A 27,798-nucleotide genomic window follows, 5' to 3' on the forward strand; every position below is an offset into this window, starting at 1 on the left:
AAAAAAAAAAAAGAGTTACCTTTCTGTGAAGGGGAAGGCAATATAAAATAAGAGGAAGATTGGCAAGAAGATGATGGAAGCAGGGGAAGAGACGGGAAAGTTTACAAGAACAAAAGGCATTTTTGTTGAGACAAATACTGTTACATGCATAATCCCCATAGGTAGATAATTGGGTAGGCATGCATGCTGAATGGGTGGGGGAGGGTGAGTGGGAATAATAGCAGGGCAGAAAGGAAGGGAGGGAGGGGAAGAAAGAGGGAAGGAAAGATGGGAAGGAAGAAGGAAACATAGTGGATCTAATGGACCGAAAGGCTTTCTGCCTTTGTAGCGAGTCCTGTCAATCTGCTTCTAAAGAAACAGGCCATGGAAAGCCACATGGGGCACAGTTCTGACCTACATATGCATCTCCACCTCCCTTCAGGATCCTTCACCCCCAAGACCCTTCACTGGCTCCCATAGGATTTAGACCTCCAGACAAAAGTCCTGGTGGCTGGTGCTGACAATGCAGAGTTCCTACACTGAAAAAGCCAGTGACCTTCCAACTCCCCCACACCTTGTCTTCTCATCATATTCACATGCGAAGAAACAGAAAATACAGGGCTATATCCTGAGTTTGTTCAAAGGATTTGATGGTGAACATTTAAGATCACCAGTTAATCCCGAGTATTAGAAATCAGGGACAGGTCTGTGACTTGTCTCATCACGAAGGCCAGCCATGCATCCCCCTCTTAGCCTTCTCCTCGTCTAGCCTAGAGGAGATGGTGATTCAATGGTGGGGGCACCTGACTCAATGGTGGGGACCTGCCACGGAGGCCCAACAATTTTGTTAGCACTGTGATGAGAGGGACCATATGATGAAATAAGAGATCATCGTGTGTAACTCAGTCTTATCTCCCCAAAGCCAACATTTTTCTGTGACCTACTTTTACTGACTTCTACTGAAAATGCCCAAGTTCCACAAAAATTTGAAGTAGAACTGCCCACACAAAAAGCCTACTGGTACCCTAAATATCAAAATCTGTTCTGAGCTCTGGAAGGGTGCTTAAAAAAAAGCACCCCCAGCACAATGATAGGATGACTGCTTCTAAACTTCAGCGGAATGATGAGAAAGAAGTCCAGGGTGCCTTTTATAGCTCCTTAAACTCAATCGAAACACTATGATCGCCTTGTATTTTCCCAACACTCTTAAAAATAGTAATGTTTCTTTAAAGAGCTAACTGAATTCCTACTTTCTCTCTTTCTCTCTCTCTCAAAACATGTGTTAAAATCTATTGAATTGGCTAGAGGCCTGTGGATTTCCTGGCATCTCCTCTAATTTGTACTCTCGGTCTAATTTCAGGACATATGTGTAGGTGTAAGCCAAGGGATGGCTAATTTATGTGCATGTTGAGTCCTCTGTGATAGTGACCTTCATGATTATGGATGACCAAGACTTTAGAAAGAAGTCTGGTTATTAAGGTGCTTGTCTACTAGCAAAAAGGTCTGCAGTTGAAACCCACCAGAAGCTCAATAAGTGAAAGTTATGGCAGACAACTTCCATAAAGATTCATCTAGCACTATCCAGAGCAGGCATCCTCAAACTACGGCCCGTGGGCCACATGTGGCCCGCTGAGGACATTTATCTGGCCCGCCGGGTGTTTTTGTCCCATTTGTTTTTTGACTTCAAAATAAGATATGTGCGATGTGCATAGGAATTTGTTCATAGTTTTTTTTAAACTATAGTCTGGCCCTCCAACGGGTCTGAGGGACAGTTAACTGGCCCCCTGTTTAAAAGGTTTGAGGACCCCTGATCCAGAGAATCCCCTTATGCCCCAAGGAGATGATTGATAATATTCTCTCTCATAATATTATAATGATGTCTCTAAAGTGAACTTGAGACATATATAAATCATAGCTACATGGATGGATTTGGGGCTCTCACTTAATTCTTAGCCCCAATCTAAGAACAATTAGTTCTCTGTCATGACCAATGTTCAATACTCACTCATGAAGAGATGACTGAAGATATGAGTGCTATAGAAAAGAGTGGTAAAAATCAAACAAGCAAACAAAACAAATGGTGCCGAAATATCAGAAAGAATAGTGTCTGGGGTCGTAAACACATTTTTTCCCCCACACATGCAGCCATCAACACATGCATCACACATGCACAAGTGAAGCATCAACTTAGTCCACATGGAAGAAACACAGCAGCCTGTGTGATCCAAGGAGTGTAAATAATAAAATCCAAATCTAAAGGAGGGAATGGTATCAGGGCCTAAGTTCTGAACATCTGGTTTGCAGAAGGCTGTGGGTAACAGTGGAAACCCAAAAGCTACTTGCAAGGTCCCCATATGGATTAAGCCTCCAGTAAATTTCTTCTGACAACAGTTAAGGGTTCTGAATAGCCAGGCTATCATACGGAGACCATTTTAAAGTTGATTATGGGAGATGTGGTTAGGTTAAAATGTAACAAAGTTGTTTCTCGTTTGTCATATTTTCTGCTTTCTTTTCAATTGAGGTTTTCCTTTGTTTTGTTTTGTCATTGTTGGTGGTTTGTTGAGTTGTTTGCATCCTGTTTGTGTTTGTATGATTTTCTGTATCTGAAGTCCAGCACAGGTGAATCTCTAGAGAGAGTAACTGGATCAATAATTAACTAGAGGCATGGCATGGGAGGTTGAGGGGAATAGGGGAGCTAACAATGAGTCTGAGAAGAAAATGTTCTGGAATAGATTGTGGTGATGCTTGCACAACTCTTCTTGATGGAACTTAATGATTAAATGGTATGATATGGGAATTCTATGCCAATCAAACGATTTTAAAACACAATGAAAGTAAAACAACAAAAGATCCATCCTGGCAACCTCATGAGGCAGTTCTTACTTTGTCCTGGAGTGAGTGGAGCCAGAATGTTCGGTAGAAATGAGGATGGGGAAACGGTCTCATTTACTTTCAATAGGTCATCTGGGAGACCAGTCCCTGGAAACGAATCTAACGCCTGGTCAAGTAGAGGGTCAGCAAAAAAGAAGACCTTTGATGAGATGGCTTGGTACAGTGGCAGCAGCACTGGGCGCAAACGTCACAATCAGGAGGATGGGGCAGGGCGAGTAGGGTTCCCTTCCGCTGTGCCCAGGGTTCCCTTAGTCGGGGCACCTCACAGCCACGAATTAGGTTGCTGCGAGTCAGAATGGATTCGATGGCCAGGGGTTTTAGGATTTGGAACACCAGTCCATGGACCACACTTTGAGAAGCCCTCTCTAGATCTCTGGAAGATCGCTGATAAGAATGTCTCCTTGTCTTTGAGGCAGGCACGGGCATAGGACACAAATAGCTCTCATTACGAGGAGAAATACATCGAGCTACAATAAAAGGATGAACTTCTCTGTGTGTTTAAGCCACCATGAAAAGAGAATCTTTTTTCACTAACAGATTTTCAGCGAACTGAAAAGCCATGCTAAGTTGGAGAAGCCACCTGCAGGACTCACAGCCTACAGAATATCTAAAAAAAAACCCTACCTGTCAGTTAGAAAAGGAAAGACACCAGTAAAAGATGGGAGAGGATTTTGATAGTTACAAGAGAGGAGAGACAGGTGGCCAGGAAGCACATGAAAACACTGCTCAAGCTCATTAGTCAGCAGGGAGATCACATCAATTCTACTCTGAGACACCATTGCACACCAACTCCCTACCTACCTAAGGCTGTTGAATCAAGGTTGTCTCCTAACAACTAGAGGAAGGACGGAGTCGGTCTTTGTGCCATCTCAACGGAAGCAGACGCACAGCTTTCTCCCGGGCAGCCACTGGTGGCCTCAACCCATCTGCCTCCCTTTAGCAGATGAGCACTTAAACACCGTGCCAGCAGAGCTCCTGTGAACCCCCGGTGGCTGTTAGGTGCCATCAAGCAGACTCCAACTCATAACTCCGGGCAGCAGAGTGAAACCATCCCTGTCAGTCATGTGCCATCCTCCTCGATGGCAGTGCGTTACGGCCCCTGTTGCATCTGCTGTGTTATTCCTTCTCCTTGGGGGCCTTCTCTTTCACTGATCCTCTACTTGGCCAAACATGATGTCCTCCTGCGGGGGCAGTGGTGGGTGGGTTTGAGCAGCTGGTCTTGTAGTTAGAGCTTCAAATCACCCACTGTACCACCTGGGCTCCGGTCCAGCACGAGGAACAGCTGAAGCTTGGGAGTGGACAGTTTCTGAGTGCTCAGAACCCACCCAGGGCCTTCCTGAGAGAAAGACCTGACCATCGTTCCCATCAAGATTATAGACCAAAAACCATCTCCAGGGAGTTCTGCTCTGTCACACGGTGTCTGTAGGCATTAGACAGCTGCTCAATGGCACCTACCAGCACCATCAAAGACCCTAAGGTGGGCGGGGAAGAAAGGCCGGTGATTTGCTTCTGAAAGGCAGTCAGTGAAAGTTGTATGGCTTGCCGTGGTCTGATGGGAAACCAGTCAGAGGTCTGGTTCAAACCCAGCCAGCGCTCCTTTTCTGTTGTCCACGGAGTCACCGTGAATCCTCAACCAACAACAATATCAGAGAAGGGGCAGCCAGGCAGGGAGATAAGCAAGAAGAGTGTCTGATATTTCTCTCATATTGTTGCAGGTCCTGGATGGGATAGGCAAGACTTCTTTTTTTAGTCTCGGGTGAAATCTGGAATGCACAAATGCCATGTCCAGGAACGTAGTGATGGACTTGATTGCCAACAGAGATCTGTAGGCTCGCAGGCACAATTAAGCATAGGTTCCTCACATCACAGATGTGCCTGTGGGAACCCAGAACAAGAAATTACCTTGCTCAGCCCCGCTATAGTTAGGGGCTACAGAAATCGTTTCACACTCAGAAATGTTCTGCCAGGTAGCAGCTGCTTTCATTTTACAAGTTTAGTTGGTCCCCAATTAGCCAATCGAATGCCTCTTTGGTGACCTATCTTCCACGGATCTCGCTCAGTGCGACTCTGTGAAGTGACCTGGTACCCAGTCAAAGAGTGTGACACCACCCTCTCCCGTGCAGGCCCTGATGGACGAGATTCTCATGCTCCAAGAAGAAATCAGTGAGCTGCAGTCTTCTCTCTCAGAGGAGCTGGTGGCCGAGTCCCCTGAGTCGGACCCAGTGGAGCAGCTGGCCCTGCAGACCACACTCACGGTCTTGGCCGAGCGAATGTCCACCGTCAGGATGAAGGCATCTGGGAAACGCCAGCTCTTGGAGGTAACAGCCACTCCCAGGGTGTCCCTGGTGTCTTGAGTTAACGTTCAAAGCTGTGGCCACAAGCCCGCGGGCTTATGATGGGATCCACCTCATGATTGGATCCCACTCTTCAGATGGTGGTGTTGGGTTTCCGGAACGTTCTTGCGAATAGAGCATCGAGTCTGTGTCATTAGGAATAGGTCAGACTCAGGACAAGCAGGCAGAGTCATGGTAGAAGGTTTGCACCGTGGTTGGCGCTGTTGAAATAGAGGCATCCTGGTGTCACATTGCTTAAAGTAACTAGCTTTGAACCTACCAACCATTCCATGGGGAGAAAGATTTTTGAACATGGAGATTCTAAGAATCATTCTCATTATTGTTAAATCTATGAAAATTAAACCCTACTTACTGTTGGACTGCTAAGAAAGGTAGGTGGTTGGAACCCATTAGCCACTCTGAGGGAGAAGGGTGAGACCATGTGCTCCCAGAAAGAACACCTAGAAAGGACACTAGGAGTTGGAATCGCCCTGATGGTAGTAGGTTTGGTTGTCATGTATAGGCACTGAGAGCCAATCCTAAAACTATTTAACTCATACAGATGCTATTAGAATTCTGATTCCTATGTTACTCATTTGAAATACTATTTCATATAAACACGAGTTTTGGAAACAGTAGTGTGTGTATTGGAAAGCATCTGTTTTCCTTTTTCTTTTTTAAAATCATTTCATTTGGGGCTTGTACAACTCTTATCATAATCCATACACACATCCATTGTGCCAAGCACATTCATACATATGTTGCCATCATCATTCTCAAAACATTTGCTTTCTACTTAAGCCCTTGGTATGTTTTCTTTTTTCTGTTGATATTCTTTTATAACACTTTTATAGCATATAGAAAATAATATCATATTCTTACTCATATAACCCACATGAATATTAAATAATGAATACTGTGACATGAATATTACATGAATACATGAATATTAAATAATAAATACCCTACATGAATACTCTCAAAGTATCTCCCCCATATGTCAACAGGTCCTATCAGCACATAATTGATCATCACAAAATTGATTATCAATCCTATATGGACTGGATAGTATTTAACTTAGTTGCCAATTATACCATATTTCAATTAGCCACAACCCTAAGTTTAGGGATGTAAGTTAATTTTAGTTTCACTTATTAGGGATGTAAGTTCACCTTAGTTTCACTTATTAGTAAAAGTATTTATTTCTTATTTTGGAAAATGTTAAATTTAATGTGTCTACCTTATGAACGTCATTTTAATGACTTAATAGAGTATTTAATTTAAATATCTTGTTGACAACCAAGTACATTTTAATAAAGTACATAGAGTATGTTATCCTTAGAGTTGAGTTTTTCATTCATTTATATTGTCCCAGGTTCACTCTTTGGAAAACGTACAGTGTTTCAAAGTGAAGTGCTGGACTTGGATTTTTTTTTAATGTGTGACTTTTTTTTCTGCCATCATTGGGGAAAACTTAGAGATCTCAATTAAAATTTTAAAATTCTGCCTTCACTCAGAATACAATGGCACTAATTCCTCTGTAAACTTTCACCTGAACCACAATCAAATGTTGGGGGTCGGGGGGTGAGGGAAGACTATTACAATAGTAACACTGGCACTGCCTGCACCTTTGTGGTGGCTGCCCTGTGAGACAGACTCTTAGCCTCCGATGCTCCTCAGCTTGCCATGTTGTCGTTGTCAGGTGCCACTTGGTTGGTCCCAAACCTTAGAGACCTTATTATGCACAACAGAAAGACACACCGCACCATGCTCGCCATGGGTCTTATGTTTGGACCCATGGTTGCAGCCACCGTGGCAGTCCATCTCCTAAGGGCCTTCCTCTTCCTCGCTGCCCCTCTAGTTTACGGAGCATGATTTCCTTCTCCAGGGACGGGTCTCTCCTGACAACATCTCCAAAGTATATAAGACAAAGTCTTGTCACCCTTGCCTCTGAGGAGCTCTCTGGCAATATTTCTTCCCAGACAGATATGTTTGTCCTTTCAGCATGATGCTTTCAATATTTTTCTCCAGCACCACAATTCAAATGTGTTGATTCTTCTGTCTTAACCAGTTTACCGAAGTTCTCACCAATCCCGTTCATTTCCCAGACATTGCCAATCACGTGTCTGTTGCCATTTATGAGCTGCTTTCTGCCTCTGTTTTGTTCTGATCCTTGGCCCATTGTCCTCAGTTACAGTATGCTTGGCCCTATAGACAAATTGTTTAGAAATCTCTTTCCAGTTCTCGGTGTATGTGATGATCATCAGGGGGGCTTTTGGGAAAAGATTCATTTCAACACTCAGCACTCCCCAATTCTGAAATCGGATCTGAGCATGTCCCTAAATATGTATTTTCAGTTTCACGGGTAAGTCGCAGATGGTTAGCCCAGAGAGAGAACAATTGTTCCACGAGAACTCAACTGGGGCGTTGACCGATGCTTTGACCCCCCCAGGAAAAGCTCAGCGATCACCTGGAGGGACAGAGGCAGGAGCAGGCCCTGCAGAGGTACCGCTGCGAAGCCGATGAGCTGACCCACTGGCTCCTGAGCACGAAAGCCTCCCTGGACACGGCCCTGGGCACGGTGCCCACAGAGCCCATGGACATGGAAGCTCAGCTAGTGGACTGCCAGGTACCAAAAATGGTCTCAAAGGGAGGTTCCAACATCAGAAAGGGCAATTTTAACCACAGGAAACATGCTAAAATGATTTGGTATTGATACAGAATCTTTTGTAACCCTTGCCTTTTTACATTTAGAAAACAGAAAAATAATGCATTGTAAAATACATTATTTAATATTCAACATGTTACACAATACATTATAAAAGCTGAAATGAAATCCAAATTTGGGCATAGTTCTTTTGAAAAATTTAAACAATAGTATCTATTCTTTGGCAAATCTTCAGCTTCCTAGAGAATATTTTTGAAGTCTATAGTAGCCTAAAGGAGCCCGATGGTAGAGTGGGTTGAGCAGCCAGCTCTTGACTACAAGGTTAGTGTTTGAATCCACCAGCCACTTCATGGGAGAAAGATGAGGCAGTCGATTGCCCTAAAGACCCGCGGAGCAGTTCTCCTTGGCCCTGCAGTGCCCCTCTAAGCTGGAATCCACTCCATGAAAGCAGGCTCAGTATCTAACCCAAACCCTTAAGAGATCTCTATGGTGTGGGAGTGCAAACCCAGGAGAGGAGTTAGTCTCAGTAAATCAGACAGTGGGTAAAGAACGCAGCAGGAATTGTCTACAGGTGTTCTGTTGCAATTTTGGTTATAATTCTATAAACTTTTAAGAGAAATTTTGGGAATACCGTGAGTTAATAGGCATACAGGCAGTCTCAACATAAGGAAGATTGTCCCCTGAGAATGTACTCTGCAGCAGGAGTTAACGCGGAGGTGAATTGCATGAAAGCTTTTGTTTGAGTATGATTCTCTTACCTTTTATTATGGAAATTTCAAACACATACATAATTTTAGAGAATGCCTCATGAAGCTCCATGTACCAGCCATGGAATCTTGGGCAGTCATCAACAGATGACAACAGATTAGTTTAACCCTCTGGGTGAGCTGCTGTCCCTTATGAGCTCTATTATGCATTAAATCAACATGTCTCTAAAAAAAATTCCTCCTAATCTGTAGGGTTAATTGTCATTATTCATGACGTCATGCATTTCTCATTTAAACTATGAGAAAAGAAATCAGAAGGATTCATCAATGAACACTACCTTTTTTCTTCATCTTCTTAAGGTGTTATATAATACACCAGTTTGGTCATTCCTACTAAAAGTTTAAGCCTTCTGCATAGTATGTTGTTCCTTCTAATATAGAGTTTTAAATTCACTAAGGGATTTATCTATGTGTATCCGTTCTTGATGGTATGGAACAATTAGCACTTCACATGCAAATGTTCTCGATTCCTTATGTTTGTCTTTTCCAATGTTTCTTTGCTACAAATAGCCAAGTATTTTTAGTATCTCCTTCTAACAGTTGAAATTACCCGAATGGAATTATACAAATACACAACTGTTCCTCGATCAATTAAAACCAAGCATTTAAACAAGTTGTATCAGAAATATGACATCCTTGGTGGTACAAACACCACGTTCAACTGCTAACGACATGGTGATATTTACTCAGAGGCACCTGGAGGAAAACCTAGAGATATCTTTCTGGAACCATCAGCCTTTGGAAGCTCTCTGGAGCAGAGATCTGCTCTGATGCACATGAGTTAGTGCCCACTTGATGGCGACTGGTTAGTGTAAGGTGACCAGACGTCCCGCTTTGGGCAGGACAGTCCCGATTTTTAACAATTTTTCCCGCGTCTGTGGCATTTTTTAAAAGTCCCTATTTTTGGAAAGAATGCACGACAAGCTAGCGTATATGGTTTTCGGCTGCCGTGTGGCTATTTTGCCAGGATATGAGTTTCATCAAGGGTGTCCTGCTTTTGTCCCGCTTTACCAGTGTTAAAATCTGGTCACCTTGGCTTAGTGGTCATTGTCCTTTGGGGCCTTCCATAGAATCACAACCACACCCTGCCTTTGGGTCCCTGGACACTTTCCTTCATGGGCCCCCAACTCCACAAAATAACTAAGAAGTCAAACTACAAATTTTGCCAATGCTTTGGTATAAAGGCAAAATATACGCTGAGTGGATTCATGATCATAGAGTCATTATAGTTATACTTTTTTTTCTTCTGGTTTTAAGAGACATTAAAAGGAAAACATCTGTATGTGTCTCCTGCCAAATGGTAGAGTCCGCCCTGCACAGATTTATACAAATTTCTCAAAAACCGTGCTCAGGAAATCGTCCGTACACCTCATTTTGTTCAAAAGTGGGAGAAAGCTGAAGTGTTCCACCCTCGTCAAGAGTGACAGGCTCGAAACCCAGAGACCGTTCTAGTGCCTCCCACAGGGGCGCTAGCAGGTGCATCTTCTCGACGGCAGGGAGTTTGAGTTTTGAGTTTGCTGAAAAAAATATGGACGCTTCCAGGTTGTTCTATTTGGGGGCTCAAAGCTATATAATCTTTAAAGTTGATGACTTCTGCAGTTATACAAGAAAATGAAAAAAAAAAAAACTTCTTCTTGAAAACGTAAAGTGACATGAAGGACTACACAAGGAGCTCAGAGGGAAGGACGGTGGCCAGACGGTGATTTCTCTAGGAAATGCCACCTGTTCCGTTTGGCTTGTGTTGCTCGCTGGTGTCACCTTTCCTTGGAGGGCAGGAAGTGGGGAGGTTATTCTGTGCCTGTCCTGCCCTTCGGTTTCTAGTTCGAGGAAGCCGCGTGGCACTAGAGAGCTGGCACAGAGCAAGCGGTCCATTGTCTAAGAAAGCTTTCAGATGCGGGAGGTTAAAATGCATTATATAACATCATATAAGTGGATATATAATATATCCTGAAATAACAGCAAACCTGGAAAAATTATCAACCCCCAAAAGCAAGGCCTCAAAAGGGTTTCATGTGGGAAGGTCTCGTCATAGGTGGTCTCTCTATGTCCTGAGACATAGACTTGCCATCGGACCACAAGAATGATAGGCTAGCACGAAACCTCTTTTCTCTGGACCTGTTGTCTGTTTGGCATGCATTTTTCTTACAACGTGTGTCTTGTTAAATAATAAACTCCTAATCCCAATCCTAAAAAAAAAAAAGACAAGAAACATTAAGACGCTCAGGGATCTTTATTTTATTTTGTTTAATATGGTGTTCGTGAAGACTGAGAGGAAAAGCCAGGAGGTGGTCAGCCCATTTCTGAAAGCCGAGGGCCGCTGGGAGCTCCCTGCCGAGGTTGGTCACCTGGGCAAATCTCCTCTGGCTTTTGTTGCTGCAGAACATGCTGGTGGAAATCGAGCAGAAGGTCGTGACCTTATCGGAGCTCTCGGTCCACAATGAAAACCTGCTGCTGGAGGGCAAGGCGCACACAAAGGAGGAGGCCGAGCAGCTGGCGGTAAAGCTGAGGACCCTGAAGGGGAGCCTCCTGGAGCTGCAGAGAGCCCTGCACGACAAGCAGCTCAACATGCAGGTAGGTGCTCGGCCACCTCCAGCAAGGAGCCTGTCAGACAGGAAGGAAAAAGTCGTCCCAACCCCATTGCGTGCAAGTTTGGGCATGCTCTTTCAGTGAACACTTGGGTGACATGTTCAAGTAGGTTTTAGGAGGACCATTGAATGATAGGCCAGAAGACGGGGAAATGAAAATAATTAGCCAAGTCTACCTGGTGGTGGTGTGCTTACAAGTTGGGCTGCGATCCATGTGGTCGGCAGTTTGAACCCCCCAGCAGCTCCGTGGGAGAGAGACCGGCTTGCTACTCCCATCCACAGCTTGCAGTCTTGGAAACCCACGGGGGGTGTCCCTGGGATTCGGCGTTGTCTGGATGGGAGCGAGAGGAGCAGGGTGGCTAGATGAAGGAGCCCTAGTGGAAGAGTGGGTTCCAGGTGGTTTGTTCAACACAAAGTCAGCAGTTTGAACCCCCCAGCCGCTCCGCAGGAGAAAGATAAGACTGTCTGCTCCCATAGAAATATCCAGCTGCAGAAACCCAAGGGGTGTTTCCACTCTGTCCTGTAAGGCCACTGTTAGTGGAATCTACTGGACGGCATGTATTCGGTTTGGATTTTGGCAGAAAAATATTCCTTTTAAAAATTTAAACACAGATAAAGGATTAAGGAAAATATCCTATAGCACTTTGGCACGTTTATTTCTCCTCCCTTCCATTTTTCAGATATACCCAGGCTGTTTTTTGATTATGGGCCTGTAATTTTAGAATGATGACATTTCGCAGGGGACTTGAACTTTTCCATTGCTGTGTATGGACTTTGTTGTTGTTGCTTGTATAGGCTGTGACATTAGCGCATTTCCGAATAATGATTTCACCTTATAGCTCTACACGCCTTTTGGATAATATATAACTGGTCTATCTTTTGACTTCCCCTTAATTTTTCAGCTTTCTGTGTCCTGACTTTTTAGAATTGCCTTCCATAAAGATCATGTAGCTACCCTTTGTTGGTTTTAAAATTTTTATTTCATCAGCAAAACTCTGATTGTTAAATGGCAGATTGAGTCCACTTACAATATTTATATTGATTATAGCTTCGTGTCCCTTTTCTTAATTTTTGCATCGTATTTTTGTCCTGCTCTGATTCCTCCTCTTCCTCTTAACCGCTGTTTTGCTATCACTATCACTGTGTGTGTGTGTGTTCTCATTTGTTGTTGGTCATCAGTCTTCCTGTACTTTTTACCATGAATCTCTAAAACGTTTTAGTTCTTAACTCAGTTCCCCCCGCCCCCCAGACCCATGCGAGAATCCTAGAGAACGCTTTCTTTCAGGTTTATAGACTGCGATTGCCCCGCATGTGAATTCTGCTCTTGTCTCTTGCCCGTCAATTAGATAGCACATTGATTATACTCCAGAGAAACAACATATCCATTGTCACGCTGCCACGTGCCACCTGCGGCTTCATGTGAAGGAGCTTGAGCCACAACAGCGACATATTTTTATATTTTTAAAATTCTTTGGTGAAGGGGATGATAGCAGGGGAAGACATGATGAGCAACATTAGAAATCAAGTTGTACAGTCAGTGACAAGTGGTCAAAGCCGTGGGAGAAATAACAGGTGGCAGGTCCACAGGGGAGGCAGAGGTGGGAGGATTTGCCATTGTTAAAGGCTGGCTAGGAGGCCTCTCAGAACCATGCCGACATGGAAGGAAGAGAGTTTCAGTCAAGAAGTCAAGACGCACAAAGGCTCTGAGGTGACATCCCGTCTGGCTGTTTAAAGAGGCCAGTGCAGGCCGAGGGCCCTGAGCCAGAGGGGAGTGGTGGCAAATGAGAACAGAAACGTAAAGCAGGGCCGGAGAGTGCTGGACTTTAATGGCATCATGTGGACTTTGGCCTTTCTTCTCCAGAAGATGAGAAGTTATTTGGGCATTGAAGAAGAGGATGACACAACCCGATTTTAACCAGCAGGGCGGACGTGAGGGGCCAGCTAGCAGGCAGCGATAGATAGACATTTAGACCAATAAGACGCACAAGACTTACCCGAGGGACACCTATTTGGTATTTGGGAGGAGAGCTAATTAGCTGAATTTCATTTGGACGACAGCTTAGCTTTAGACAGGTTATGCCGGAGATGTGTATGACCTGTCAAAAATTGGTTGAAATTCTGGGGAAAGACCTGGGGCAGCGTCATCACCTCTGATGATACGTAAAGGTGGAGCCTCGCTCTGCGAGGGAGTGAGGGTACATCCAGAAGTCTATGGCCTTGACCCCTCCCACAAGAAGAGCGGCACCAGGAAGAGCCCCTGAGAGGGGAGGAAGGCAGAGTTTTCTTCCTGGACTCCACTTGAAGACTGCGTTTCACGGAGGAGGAAGGACCAGTGGAGTCTTAAGCTGCTGGCAGGGGAAGTAAGAGGAGACCTGCAATTGGCCACCGGGGTGAATTAGCAGCTTGGTGACCATTTGGGACTCCAGCCTCAGCTGTCTCGTTAACGTGGGTCCAGATAATAGTGTTCCATGTTTTGTGTCTCAGATAGGTAGTGTTTACCAAGTAGCGACTGTGCCCTGGTGATGTAATAGGTATGAACGTGGGCTGCCAACAAGATCAGCAGTTCAAAACCACCAGCCGCTCTGCAGGAGAAAGACAATGTTTTCTGCTCCTGGAAAGAGTTACAGTCTTAGAACCCACCGGGGGCACTTCTAGTCTGCCCTATAGGCTTGCTATGAGTCAGAACTGACTCCATGGCTATGAGCTCACGCTGCCTAAGGAGCTCTGGTGATGCTGTTGCGTAGGCATTGGACTGCCAATCTGAAGGTCAGCGGTTCAAACCCACCAGCTGCTACAGAAAGATGAGGCTCTGTGCTCCAATAAGCGTTTACAGGCCTGAAAACCTAATATTGGGTCTCTGCAAGGCAGGATTATTTCAATGGCAGTGGGGTAAAAAAAAACAAACTCACTGCCATTGAGTCAGTTCTGACTCAGGGTGACCCTATGAGACAGGGTAGAACTGCCCCCTCTGAGTTTCAGAGCCTTTTTACAGGCGTAGAAAGCTTTCCCCCCATGGGGTGGCTGGTGGCTTCAAACTGCAGACCTTGAGGTTTGCAGTAGGTTTAGGTTGTTGCTTTCTTGTTTGCTTGCTTGCTTGCCTACTCTGAAGAGCAGGTAAAAGGGGAAGGGGTAGCCTGAGACTCACAGGCACACGCTAGGAACTACAGAGCCCCCGAGGGACACAAACACTTAATCCTTCAGCTACTACCCTAGAGGTTGGTGGCTCGAACCCACCCAGAGATGTCTCAGAACACTGGTCTGGCAATCTGTGTCTCAATGGTGAGAACCTCACAAACACTACAGCGTTACTTTGCTATGTGTCCAAACAGACTGGACGGCAGTAACTACAGGGTTTTTGAGTTTTCTGTGGAGGAGCCACCCTGCTAACTCGTTCTGTAGCTGCCATTCCCTGACACCTGGTTTTTCTTCATCACATCTGATCACGGGGCTGGTACGTAGGGGTGTGAATGAGGTGGGGGTGGAGTCCAGCCAGGCTGGCTCATTGGGCCTCACTGGCCCTGTGGGTTTCTGAGCCTGTCAATCTTTACTGGAGTAAAGAGAGCCTCGCCTTCCCCCCGGGGAGCCGCTGGTGGGTTCAAACCACTGCCCTTGTGGAAGGGACATGTAAAATCCTACTCCTCCCTGCCACACCTTGCTCCAGCCACAAGGCCCACTTAATGCTCTGGTTCTGTCTGAAAACCAAATCAGTGCCTTTCACCCTCGGGGCACTTCATCAGTGACCCCTCCACTGGAATGCCTCCCGGAGATCCCTGCACGGCTGCCAGTTGATTTCCTTCTTCTGAGCATTACAGATGCCTCCCTAGGCACTGGAGGAAGCCCATCTCTTTCACTTTCTATCCCTCGACTCAGTTTCACTTTCTCAATAGCTTTTAGCAGGCGCCCTGGTGCCGTAGTGGTTCCCCATTGGGCTGTGATCCCCATGGTTGGCAGTTCAGAACCACCAGCAGCCCTGAGCAGGAAAGAGGTGGCTTTTTATTCCTGTCAACGGCGTCGCCAGCAGTGAGGAACTTTTAGCAGAATACCCCCAGGGCCTGGAAGAGTGCTTGCCACTGAGTGGGTGCTGAATAATTATTTAGAAAATGATTATATTAATATGCAGCAACTTCTCTAGGGCCAGGTGCATAGGAGCTCGGGTTTTCTTCAAGCTTCTCTGCACAGAATGAGGAAAGATCTACAGCCGTATCTTAGCTGTTCTGCTCAGAAACGTTTGAGGACCTCGGGCTCTACTCCGCAAAGTGGGACATAAAACATTTATGGGACTGGGTCATAAATGTCCCAGGCCTACATGTCCTTGGAGTCTGTGGTCCTAAATCACCAAGGCCGGGAGTAATTCATTCCTGCCAGATGTTTGGTTATGACAATTATGACGGAGAAGTTTCCAGAGCGTTGTCCCCGACATACTCCATAATTTCCCCGGGTATATTTGCAGCATATCCAAATGTATAAGTAGAAATACCGTCTGCCGGAGCCACTCATAGGTGGACTCTCACTCACCTCCCCGGAGCTCCTCTGCCTGCATGCTTTCCTGTGTATTGTCCAGGTTGCTTGTTGTTACTGATACTGCAAGGCGGCTGCTGTTCTATAGTCTTGCGTCCCGCCCAGAGGTTTCCTTCGCCATGAGCGAGGGTTGTCTAAATCTCCCTCTCGTTGCATAGACCCTCTCCCTTCACCGGGATAATGCGTGCCTCTCTCCAGTGACTGCTTTCTACCCTTTCATTCATAATGGACCGCAGACAGGAAATGCAGGAGGAGAACCACGTTATCCTATCAGTTGGTGCCGACAAGGCATTTGATCAAATCCAACACCTCGTCTTAATTTTAAAAACTCCAGAGAAGAGGAGTAGAAGGGAAATGTCTCAATATCATTAAGGGCCTAGGCGCGAAACCAAGGCCAACATGATTCTCAACAGAGAGGCTGAAAACATCCCCCTTGTGAATGGCAACCCGATACGGGCGGCCTCTGTCACCGCTCCTGTTCAACGTGGAATTAGAAGGCCTCGTCAGAGCAATCAGGCCAGAACGGGATAGGAAAGGGGTCCAGATTGGTAAGGAAGAAATAAGTCTGAATTTGCCGATGATATTATGATCTAACACATACAAAAGCCCAGAGACTTAGCCAGAAAGCTTCTGGAGCTAATAGAAGGTCAAGTGGCTGGGTCCAAGGTCAGCATACAACACTCAGTCTATGATAACTAAAGGAATTCTGAACAGCAAGTCAGAACACCAGTGGCATTTCCAGAAGCGCCTCCCCCATCCCAAGGTGCAATGGAAATAACCCTAACCAGAGACCTACAAGTCTTATACCAAGAAAACAGCCAGCCACCTGGCAAGTCACCAAAGGAGACCTACCAAAATGAAAGAACATACATGCTCATGAATAGGCAGATCTTTCCAAACCAAGCATTTGTCTCCTGTGGTTGCTGGGTGCTGATGTAAGAGAGAGAAGTCGGAATGCAGCAGTGTCAACTTTTCCCAAGAGAACTAAAGTAACATTGTGAGACACGGTGGTCATTTGAGAGAGAGAAAAAATGGACTTAGGTGTGTGACCTTTAACAAAGAAAGAAAGAATAAAAGAATCTAGAACGGCATTCCCATGGAAGAACACTTACAATAGTATCTGGTAGCCATATTGGTCAGCTCACAGCAAATGTCTAAATCAGCGGTTTTCAACCTGTGGGTCACGACCCCATTGGTGGTAGAACAACCCTTTCCAGGGGTCACCTGATTCATAACAGTAGCAAAATGACAGTGATGAAGTAGCAATGAAAATAATTTTATGGTTGGGGGTTCACCACTACATGAGGAACTGTATTAAAGAGTCTCGGAATTAGGAAGGTTGAGAACCACTGGTCTAAATAGAAACATTTCACCATAAAATGTTTTCTCTAGTTGCTTGCCTGACCTTGGGGTCTGTAACTTCAGTGGTTTCTCTGCTGCCTGTATTGCTAATGTAGTTTCCGTCTAAAGGAGCCACTCTGGTGCCATGAGTTAGACCACACCGAGGCAGGTGTGGTGCCGCGTGGGTTGGGGTTTTCCTCTGAGTAGCATGACCCTTGACTTTTGCCTCCTTTAAAGCAGGGGACAAGCCAGGAGAAGGAAGAGAGCAACGGGGAGCTGACGGCCACCCAGAGCCCCGGGGTCCCGGAGTGGCTGACCCAGGCACGGACCACACGCACCCATCAGAGGCAGAGCAGCCTCCAGCAACAAAAAGTAAGGTACTTCATGCTTCTCGCTAGCCTGCAGGCTCACCCACGGGAAACCCTGGGGGGTGGGGGGGAGACTGGGGAACAACTGAACCTCTCTCATCACTCTGTCTACACATTCACCCCCATCTGCATCTGTTTGATCAGAGCTAAACCTCCTGGACTAGACTGATATGCAAGGAGAGTCTTGGAGAATGAGCGAAAGTGTGCACTACGTGTTGTTTTGTAGCGGTTGTATTGACATAACATCCTCATGTCCTACAACGGTTCAGTCATCTTAAAGAGTTGTGTGGTCACCGCCACGATCGATTTCAGAACATTGTCTTCTCTCTTGTTCTCATTGTCATTAGCTCCCCATCTGCCACCCCACAACCCCCTCTGCCACACGCCAGTGACTGCCTCTATAGCTTTACCAGTGGTGGATTTCATATCTAGAAACACATACAAACAATGACGGCGTAAATCAGAAAAAACCTCAATCAAAACAAAGTCAGACAATATTAAAAAACGAGAACAAATTTTAGCAATTTAAAAAACAATTGTGATTGTTTTATTGCTATAGAACTTCCCAGGAAGATGTCAGTGTAAGATATGACAAAATAATTTATAAATTATCAAGGGTTCATGGAAGAGGTGGGAGTGGGGAGGGAGGGGGAAAATGAGGAGCTGATACCAAGGGGTCAAGTAGAAAGAAAATGTTTTGAGCATGATAAAGACAACAAATGTACAAATGTGCTTGATACAATGGATAGATGGATGGATTGTGATAAGAGTTGTATGAGACCCCAATAAAATGATTAAAAACAAAAACTTCCCAGACTAGAATAGTTTAGAAACTAGGCCCCTAAGAATTGGTAAGGAGTCTGAATTATACGATTTTAAAAATAAATACACACTTTTATGACTTTAAAGTACATATCATCACAAAACCAATGTGCAAGCTGTTGGTTTGTTGGGGGGCGGGGTGTCTGAAAGATCTGATGAAGAAGAATGAGTTCTCATTCATCGCCTATGTAAAAGGCGTGTGAAGATATTTTTATCCTCTCAAGGAGTAAAGATATTGGTTTCAAATAAAGAAAAGAAGTCAGCTCCAATCGGTGTGTCTTCTAGTTTATCACGTGAGTGAAACCAAAGAGCCACCTTCTTCAAGCTTCTGTCCCTCCCAGAGCCAGGTGATGCGGATGTGGGACAGGGCCGCTGCGCGTGCTGCACCACTGGAGGGCGCCATTGCACAGCACACATTTCCCTCGTCCTCCCAGGGATGGAAAGGGAAGCTGATGTCAGTTGGAGTCCACAGGAAGCCTTTGTGAGTGCAGGCAGACCTGCCTCATTGCATTGCACTTCCCAGATGCTGCCAAAAAGACCCCCCCAAAATAAATAAATAAAACAAAGAAAAGGGTGGTGTCAATTCTACACCGAGACTTCATTTCTCCAACAGAGTGCACACATGATGCGTGTCTCTCTACCTTTTGGCCACTCTCACCGTATTCCAAACTCTCCTTACAACAATCTCACCCATTTACTAGACAGTAGTCTACTGGAAACATCATTTTGGTACTCATTAGGGAATGAGTATCCGTCTGACTCTTCTTTCAAAAGCATCTTTATCGGTTTCTATTGTCATGGTTTGATTGGGTTCTGCCTTCTATACCATACCATGCAATCATATTCAGAAGATTTGTGCCATCATGCAGTCCAATGGAATGCACTACGATCCATTTCGGAGCATTGCCCTCTGATTCTTCACCAATGTTCACCTTATTGGTGTGGTCTAGAACCCAACCAGTATCACAGCAACACACGAGCCACCACGGTATGACCGACTGGCAGACACGTAGTGGAGAAGGACATTTTGCTCCATAAAGTACAGGGGCAGTGAATAAGAGGAAGGCCCTGGGCGAGACAGTGACTCAGTGGCGGCTACGATGGGCTCGAGCACAGGAGCAAGTACTTGCAAGGATGGTGCCGCGCTGGGCTCTGTTGTGCATAGGGTCGCTATGGGTGGGAACCAACTTGATGGCACTTAGCAACAACAGAACCAAACCTGGAGCCTGGTGGTGTAGTGAGTCACACAGTAGGCTGCACACCACGAGGTCCGTAATTCAAAACCACCCGCCCCTCCTCGGGTGAAAACCGAGGCTTATCTACTCTTGTAAAGAGTTCTGGTCTCAAGCTCACAGGTGCAGTTCTACTCTGTCCTACAGGATCGCTAGGAGTTGGAATCAACTGGATGGCAGTGTGTTCGGTATTTGCAACCAAACCCATGGCTTCAGAGAGGTCTGTTGCATTGATCTAAGCCAGTGGTTCTCCACCTTCCTCACGCCGCGACCCTTTCAAACAGTTCCTCATGTCGTGGTGACCCCAACCATCAAATTATTTTTGTTGTTACTTCATCACTGTCATTTTGCTCCTGTTATGAATCGGGCGACCCCTGGGAAAGGGTCGTGTGACCACCAAAGGGATTGCAGCCCACAGGTTGAGAAATGCTGGAATTCTCCATGCACACATTTTATTCAACCTGCAGACAACGCTGGTTGCCAAAGGTCTCAGAAAGTGCACTAGCAGCAGGGTCGTGACAGCAGGGAGTAGTCAGACACTAACAAGGATGTCGCTACCGTTCTTTCACTTGAGCAGGAGTTGGAACAGGAGCTGGCAGCTCAGAAGAGCCTGCTTCAGTCCGTCGCCAGCCGGGGAGAAGAAATCCTCACCCAGCACTCGGCTGCGGAGACCTCCAGCTCTGGGTATGTCCTTCGAACCCCCCGCCTCTCCCCCCTCTTCACCGTCCTTGGCTGCCATGTGAAGACATGCACGTGTCTCATTAACGTGGGTCAGGAACCGCTTCTATAAAACATTACATTGGCGCAAGAAATCAGCTGTGTTCTGATCATCCTGTGGTACAAGCGTGATCATTAACCAGCAGCTCTGGTGACTATCCTGTTATCCCTCAGAAGGCGGCTCATGGGTTCCTTTAAAAACAATCAAATTAGAAATGCATGATACACTTAGATTCTCCCCCACCCCACTTTCTCTCTCTTCTCGGTCTTTGAGTCCAGAAAGGATCCAGAAAGGAAAAGCAAACGGCTAGGACTTATTCTTCCAAATAGTAAAACTTTTTTTAGAAAGAAAATTTGAGGCATCAAAGGCCTTGCTTTCCATGAAGGATTCACTTGAAAGTCTGGCTATAATGTTTTTGGTTTCTTTAATTTGTTGTGTTTTTGGTGAGAGTGCCAAAGTCTGCACGGTGTCAGCATTCTTATTATAAACCAACCTTGCTTCTTCGCAGGAGCCCTGGTGGTGCAATGGCAACTCGTTGGGCTGTGGGCCGTCCGCGTGGTCGGCATTTTAAAACCACCAGCAACTTGGCTGGAGAAGAAGGACTTTCTACTCCCTTGGAGTCACAGTCTCAGAGACCCACAGGGACCGTTCCACGCTGTCCTATAGGTTGCTATAGCGTCCTATAGGGTCACTGCAAGCCAGAATGGACTCAGTGGCAGTGATTTGGGCTTGGGGTTAACTCTGTCTTGCTGTTGTCCCCTCCCCACTCCATACACACATACCTTCTCCCCAGACAATATGTAATTCTTAACTGTGTCATCTTATACAGTGACCCAGATCAGGACATTCCGTGTTGAGAGTAGCCAGGCACCATCTCGTTGTTCTGGTCTCAGACGTGGAGACCATGGTTCAGGGAGACATTAGTCCTGTAGACGGCCGTCTTCTCCGAACCTTTGACTGCCTCCTTTAGATTCCTCACTTGGGGAGAAAGTGCTTTACAAAACGTACCTTTCTATGTAGTTGATTATAGTTCAGCCACCCTTTTTAAACGTTGTCTTAGCAAACAACCATGAATTCAGTGACATCCAGACGGCCGAGGGAGGAGAAAGGTAGGTAGAAACAGCAGCATAGCCTTGCTAAGGGAAGAAAACCACCCCACCCCCCAAAACTGTGTCTTCCGTTTATAACTTCCTAGCTAATTTTCTAAGACTCGCCAATGTCAACCGATGAAAGAAAGCAGTTTTGGGAAGTGTGTGACCTGCTTCGTTGGTACAAATTGAATAGGTAAAGAGTAAGTATTGGGCCTCCAGTACATACATGTTCACCAAGGTTCTTGCAACATTATCCACGAGAGCCAACAGGTCGAAACAACCCAAATGTCCATTAACGGAAGAACAGATGGGAAAACGTAGTCCGTGCGCACAGTGGGATCTGGCTCACTCTGAAAGCCATGCTCGTTCTTCTAGGCCAGACTGCTACCCGTCTTTAAGGAGGCTACACTGGTTCCTCCCGTCCAGAGTCCCTATTGTTATTCCAGCATCTGGAACCTGGTGTGTTGTACTGCCTCTGAATGCAGCTAAGCACTGTCAGTGACCGAGTGGAGCTTTTGCCTTTGCTTTGTGCGGGCTGTGGGGTTGCCCCAGTGGCATAGTGGGTTATGCATGGGGCTGCTAACTGCAAGGTCAGCAGTTCAAAACCACCAACCACCCTGCAGGAGAGAGGTGCGACTTTCTACTCCTCTGAAATGCCCAGGGGCAAGTCTGTTCTGCTCTACAGGGTAGCCGTGAGTCAGAATTGACTTGCTGGCTTACCTGTACCATCTATGTTCTCACTCATAATGTTATAACTTGCTCTTCCCTTCATTTTAAACTGAAGTATTGCCAAAGTCTTTTGCAAATTCTCAACCGGCCGCTGATGGTTCAACTGTCATGTGACAATGGGTGTACTTGTTTGATGATCTCTCGACAAACCTTTTGTAAGGTATACGCTAATGATGCAGATGTTCTTGTTCCCAATTTACAGGCCAACCCGAGTACACAGTAAACCACCAGGCCCCCTGCCCATTTCACTCACTTTGTAAATGCACATTGTTCTTCCAACAGCGAAAGAGCTGATGCGCTAGCCCAGAAGCTGGGCCTGGAAGGGGAGAAGCCATCAACCGAAGAACAGATGAGGATGAGATGGGAGAGCCTCCGTCAGGAGTTCAGTACCAAGCAGGGACTGCTACAGAGTGTGCTGGAGCAGGAACAAGAGCCCATGGTATCCACCTTTTGCTTTTTGTTGTTGTTGTTCTTTGTTATTGTTGCTTTTTTGTATGGACGTGCAACATAGGTTTAGTGCACCCGATTGTGTGGTGACTTTTATTGTCATGAAAAGGAAAACTGAAGCATTCTTTATTTATTCAACATTTCTCTTAATAGCCTGTTCTCACTTATCCCCGAAATACATCTTTTTAACGATGAACATTTATTTGCTTTTAGATGACTTTTGTTTTCCCTCAAAGACGATGCCTCCATCGCATAACCTCCCTTGTTAACCCTGGAGGCTGGCATCTGTGGAGCTCAGTGGGTCAGGGGATGGCTGTGGTCTTAACTGTTCAGTCTGTGGGAACTGCTGGTTTCCCCGCCCTGGCCAGGACTGGTGTCAGGGCAGAGAGAGGCTGGCAGTGGAAGCTAAGAAGGGGCAGGTTGGGAGCTAGCAAAACAGGGATTCCCATAGCAGACAAGCCATTGCCAGGCCCAGCCAGATTTTCCAGGATCAGCTGAAAAAGGGTGTCTTCAGTGTGATCCTGTGATCCCCTAGCCCCTCATGAAGGCCTGTACCCACAGCCCACCTGAACCATGGACTTATGTCCCTTCTGCCAGCCTCAGGACAGGTCTCACCCCTGCCCGCCGCTAGCCTGAAGCCTTCTGGCTGCAAACTGTTGCAGGGGCCACCGTCCGGCTTTCCTGACCCAGAGGCGACTGTCCACCTTTTGGATTGTTGGTTTTTGTTGTTGTTGTTGCTTTTGTGTATTGCCAGACATAAAAAGTGTCCAACCTGGGTTAAGGGGATCCGATTGTGTGGTGGCTTTTGGTCTCCGGAAGAGGAAAACTGAGGCATCGTTTGTTTATTCAACTCTCTCCCCCTGGAACTGGAGCAGAGGGGCCCCTCCTCTGCTGTCTTCCCCTCCGCGGTGTGCTGAGGCTGGAGAGATGGGCAAGAAGCTAGATGGCCATCAGTTACCAAGAAGGATTACCTCCTGTGTCCTGAGTGCTTTCAAGGAGCCCCAGTGACACAGTGGTTCAAGCACTAAAGGTCATTAGTTCGAGCCCACCAGGTGCTCCGTGAGAGCGAGGTGGGCGGTCTGTTTCCATATGGGCTTACAGCCTTGGAAACCCAATGGAGCTGTTTGTTCTCTGTCCTACAGGCTTCTGTGGGTCAGAACCGACGGCAGTGGGTTTGCTCTGGTTTTGGGTTTGGTTTGGTACAGTCAGAATCCACTTTAACACAGTGGGCGGGTGGTGTTTAGGTGTTTACCCATCTATTGATGCTGGTGCTGACATGACCCGCTCTTTGCAGTCTGTAAACTAAGGCTGCACAAGGCAACATAACTCCTCAGACGTGCACGGCTAAGAAATGGGGGGTCAGGGGACGCTGGGGTTTTTATCCGACCATAGCTTTACGGACTATCAACTGACTATTTTGTATACCAGATCTCCTAACGACTGACACGTGTGAAAAGGGGCACCTGGTTTCTTCCAAAAGGCATTTGTATCCCAGAGCTCTATCCCCTTGCCTAGTCCTTTACCTGGGAACTCAGAATGCTGGACTTGAACTCAGGAGAAGGCACTCCTTACTGGTCTTTGATGACCCAGCGGGTTCTGTGTTGGCCTCCTAACCACAAGGTCAGAGGTTCAAACCAACCTGACCTTCCTCAGGAAACAAGTGTAAAGAGCTTCAGCCCTGGAAACCCACAGGGGCAGCTCACATAGGGTCACTGTGCGTCGGAACAGACTGTATGGCAGGAAGTTTGGTTTTGTGTCCCCTGCGTCTAAGAGCCGATAGTCAATTCTAGAAAGTTGTCCTCCACCCATGAGAAATTAAACAACCTTGATAGGCTCCGGGAACAGAAACTGAAAGGATAAAGTCTCAAAAAGCCCCTGTGATGGGTCACAGTTTGAGGGGGAGGGCATTTCCTGCTCAAGCCAGGAAGGAGCCTGGCAGGCTCAGAGGGTAGTGTGTGATCAGCGGAAAGCGAAGAGGGAAAAAATGGAGATGTAGTGGCAAAGTCTAGGAGCCTGAGCTCAAAATTAGAAACACAATGGTCAACACCTTTGAATGCAAGGTCCTATCTGCGTTCATGTTGGGGAGCCAGTGGGCGTGCCTTCAAATCAAAGCAAATCAAACTCAGGGCCAGGGGAGGTCAACTGGATACTGAAAGCCAAGGGCCCAGAGCAGGCCTCCTGTTTAAGATGGTGTATTGTCCCATAAGGGGACGATGTCAGAAAGGCTATGAAGGGATTTTAGGCGTGGCCTCCTACGTGCCACTTTTATTTGTCATACCCCGCTGACTACGGATCAGCGTGTCCCGTGGCCTGGATGTGTCGTGAGGGAATATTTCTCCAGAAGAGGTTTCCGTTAGGATGAATTTTCTCAGCATCTACTTCAAGGTGCACTTCCAAATCAAGAACTTGAGCCCTGGTCCCCCCAAAAGTGAAAATACTTGCTGCAACAAGGGGAGGCCAACTCATAGGACCCTCTCGGACAGGGTAGAACGATATCACTGTGGGTTCATGAGACTGCCACTCTCGATGGGAGTAGAAAGCCCGGTCTTTCTCCCCCTTTCAGAGGCTGGTGGTTTCAACCATGCTGATCTTTCAAATCGATCATAGATGCGTAACCTCGGGCGCCCAGGTGCGCATGCTCATGCATACGCTGTCTCTGTCTGCCTACAGGGTTATGGCAGGCCAAACCGGCTCCTGACTGGCGTGCCTCCCTACAAAGCAGAAGGGCAGGCCCAGGACAAGTCTGCCGTCACAGCCCTGCTGGATGGACTGAACCAGGCTTTTGAGGAGGTTTCACCCCAGGTAGGGCTGGCTCCCTGCCTGTGCCTGCCCCCCTCCACCCCCCCCCAGCATCCAGGTCCTGAGTCATTCCACGGCTCTTCCGCACGAACCCTCCTAGATGATCAGCCCGCAGAGAAACACCACGATGCCCCACTGTGCCCCACTGCTGCGTGCCACACTCTGTCCCTTTCCCGGGGCTCTAACAAACCATTGTCGCTGTTGCCCTTCCCAAGGTAAGATGAACCCACCCAGAGCTCAGCCAGCCAGACTAGCACCTGGACAACACAAGCATGCTGGGAACCAGGTGGCCTCCCTCCTAGGCCAGTCTATTCTAGGAGCTCCTTCTACCATGCCCCGACTATAAAACACCCCTTTACCATGTGCTCAGGGAAGCGGGGTGGGGTGGACAGGATCCACTCTGTCTTCCTCGGGCACCAGCGCTCAATCCGAACCCTCAAGCTCTCGCCTGCCCTGTCTCATAAATTGGCTCACTAGCGACAGGCTGTCTGAATCACCCACTTGGCATGCACAGAGTTGCTGGACCCTGGCACATCTTGGCGTTTGGCGGTGGGTCCTCAAGGCACTGTGTCCTGTTGGTTTTGTTTCCAGGGTGGAGGGGCCAAAGGGCAGAACATTCACTTGGAGCAGAAGCTGTATGATGGGGTCTCAGCGACGTCCACGTGGTTGGACGACGTGGAAGAACGCTTATTTGTGGCCACGGCTCTGTTACCTGAAGAAACAGAAACATGCCTCATGCAACAAGAGGTAAGTGTGTCCACCGGTGTCTCCACGGGTGTCTAACCGCCACGTTCTCCACACCCTGATATCAACAAAGGCTTGTAGAGAGGAGAGTGCGAGACACAAAGTGAGGAAGCGCGAACCCGATGCATTTCTGAGCAACATGGTGCAGAATGGACTCGCCTAACGCAGAGAATTCTCCATGATCTTTGGATTTGGGGAGTTCATCTTGATCTTGCCTATGGAAGTGGGAGAAAGAAAACCGGGGGTCTTTTGACAGAGCCACTGTCATATGTGATAAAATCTCCACATGTAAAACCCAGGCTGCAGTAATTACGACAGAATTCCTCGATCCTATCTATAAGGCTCTTCTCCCCCCTCCCTGCTCACAAAATGCCTAATTATTAGTTAATGCTCTTGAGAAATCATCTCTCCACACCAACTTTTTAAAAAATTAAATGCTTTTATGGGGGGGGGTTCTTACATAAGGTGACCAGACGTCCCGCTTTTGGCAGGACAGTCCCGATTTTGAGCAATTTTCCTGCATCCCACGGCGTTTTTAAAAAGTCCCGATTTTTGGAAAGAATGCACGACAAGCTAGGGTATACGGTTTTGGGCTGCCATGTGGCTATTTCACCAGGATATGAGTTTTATCAATGGTGTCCCGCTTTACCAATGGTAAAATCTGGTCACCTTAGTCTTACATCTCTTATCACAATCCATATAGTCATCCATTGTGTCAACCAATTTGTATATATGTTGCTATCATCATTTTCATGGGTGAAGGGCCACAGAGATACGATATATAAGATATGAAAATACTAAGATGTAACTTTTTTTTTAAGAGGATCTTTCTTTGTAACTATGACAGAGTGCTATGTGTCATTGCTTGGGGCGATGGTGTGGATTAGCTATGAATGAAGGGGCCTACCCATTGCAGTGAACTTTCTCTTTTACCAACCCTAGACCCTTGCCAAAGACATTAAGGAAATGTCTGAAGAAATGGATAAGAACAAGCACTTGTTTTCCCAAGCATTTCCTGAGAACGGGGAAAACCGGGGTGTCATTGAAGACACCCTAGGCTGTCTTCTGGGCAGATTATCCTTGCTGGACTCTGTCATCAACCAGCGATGCCACCAGATGAAGGAAAGACTGCAGCAGATACTCAACTTCCAGGTAGGGGAGACAGGGTCCCGGGGCTCCAAATGTATCGGAGAATAATCAACAAGTGGTCCTCCTGAGGCATGCTAAAGGTGGTTTGGTTTTCCCCAAAATTCACAATTAAAAGCAAGAATGTACAGAAAATTAAGGGTATGACAATGAATAAAATGCCAAAAAGAACCAAAAAACCCCAAGTACCCCCCAAACAACCTACCAAATGAACTCAGCATAATCTTAAGGCTTAAAGCATTTAAACAACAACTCAACCTCACTACCCCGGCCTTGTTTCCATCTCACAGCAACCCTGTAGGACACGGTAGAACTGCGCTGAGGGTCTCTGAGGCTGTGAATCTTGATGGGAGCAGACAGCCTCCACTTTCTTCCTGGGAGTGGCCGGTGAATTTGAAACACTGACCTTGTGGTTCAAAGCCTATGCATAACCCACTAACACCCACCCCACTCCACCCCGGAGCTCCTGGTATTAATAAAACAAATTAATGCTATGCTCCATGGAATGGAAGGTTGAAAAACTACCCAATCAACTTAAAGACTCCCTAAAATGTTAAATTCAAATCCATGGCACAATGCAATTAGAACCTCCAGTTTATAATAAACCCATGGCCACTGG

General features: G+C 46.6%; 1 protein-coding gene across 1 annotated transcript in view; it reads left to right on the forward strand.

The window, feature by feature from the left end:
• The window catches only part of SYNE1 (spectrin repeat containing nuclear envelope protein 1), a 326,773-nt gene that overhangs the window by 147,258 nt on the left and 151,717 nt on the right, over positions 1 to 27,798 (forward strand). Inside the window, exons 56-64 of the mRNA XM_045294717.1 lie at positions 4,995 to 5,189; positions 7,657 to 7,833; positions 11,019 to 11,210; positions 17,321 to 17,455; positions 20,083 to 20,189; positions 22,326 to 22,482; positions 25,161 to 25,292; positions 25,881 to 26,036; positions 26,976 to 27,185. Coding sequence (XP_045150652.1) covers positions 4,995 to 5,189; positions 7,657 to 7,833; positions 11,019 to 11,210; positions 17,321 to 17,455; positions 20,083 to 20,189; positions 22,326 to 22,482; positions 25,161 to 25,292; positions 25,881 to 26,036; positions 26,976 to 27,185 — 1,461 coding nt within the window. The remainder of the gene's footprint in view (positions 1 to 4,994; positions 5,190 to 7,656; positions 7,834 to 11,018; positions 11,211 to 17,320; positions 17,456 to 20,082; positions 20,190 to 22,325; positions 22,483 to 25,160; positions 25,293 to 25,880; positions 26,037 to 26,975; positions 27,186 to 27,798) is intronic.

This window comes from Echinops telfairi, unplaced genomic scaffold, assembly GCF_000313985.2.
Source record: "Echinops telfairi isolate 266 unplaced genomic scaffold, ASM31398v2 ScPeMD7_3533;HRSCAF=4204_0, whole genome shotgun sequence".
Lineage (NCBI taxonomy): Eukaryota > Metazoa > Chordata > Mammalia > Afrosoricida > Tenrecidae > Echinops > Echinops telfairi.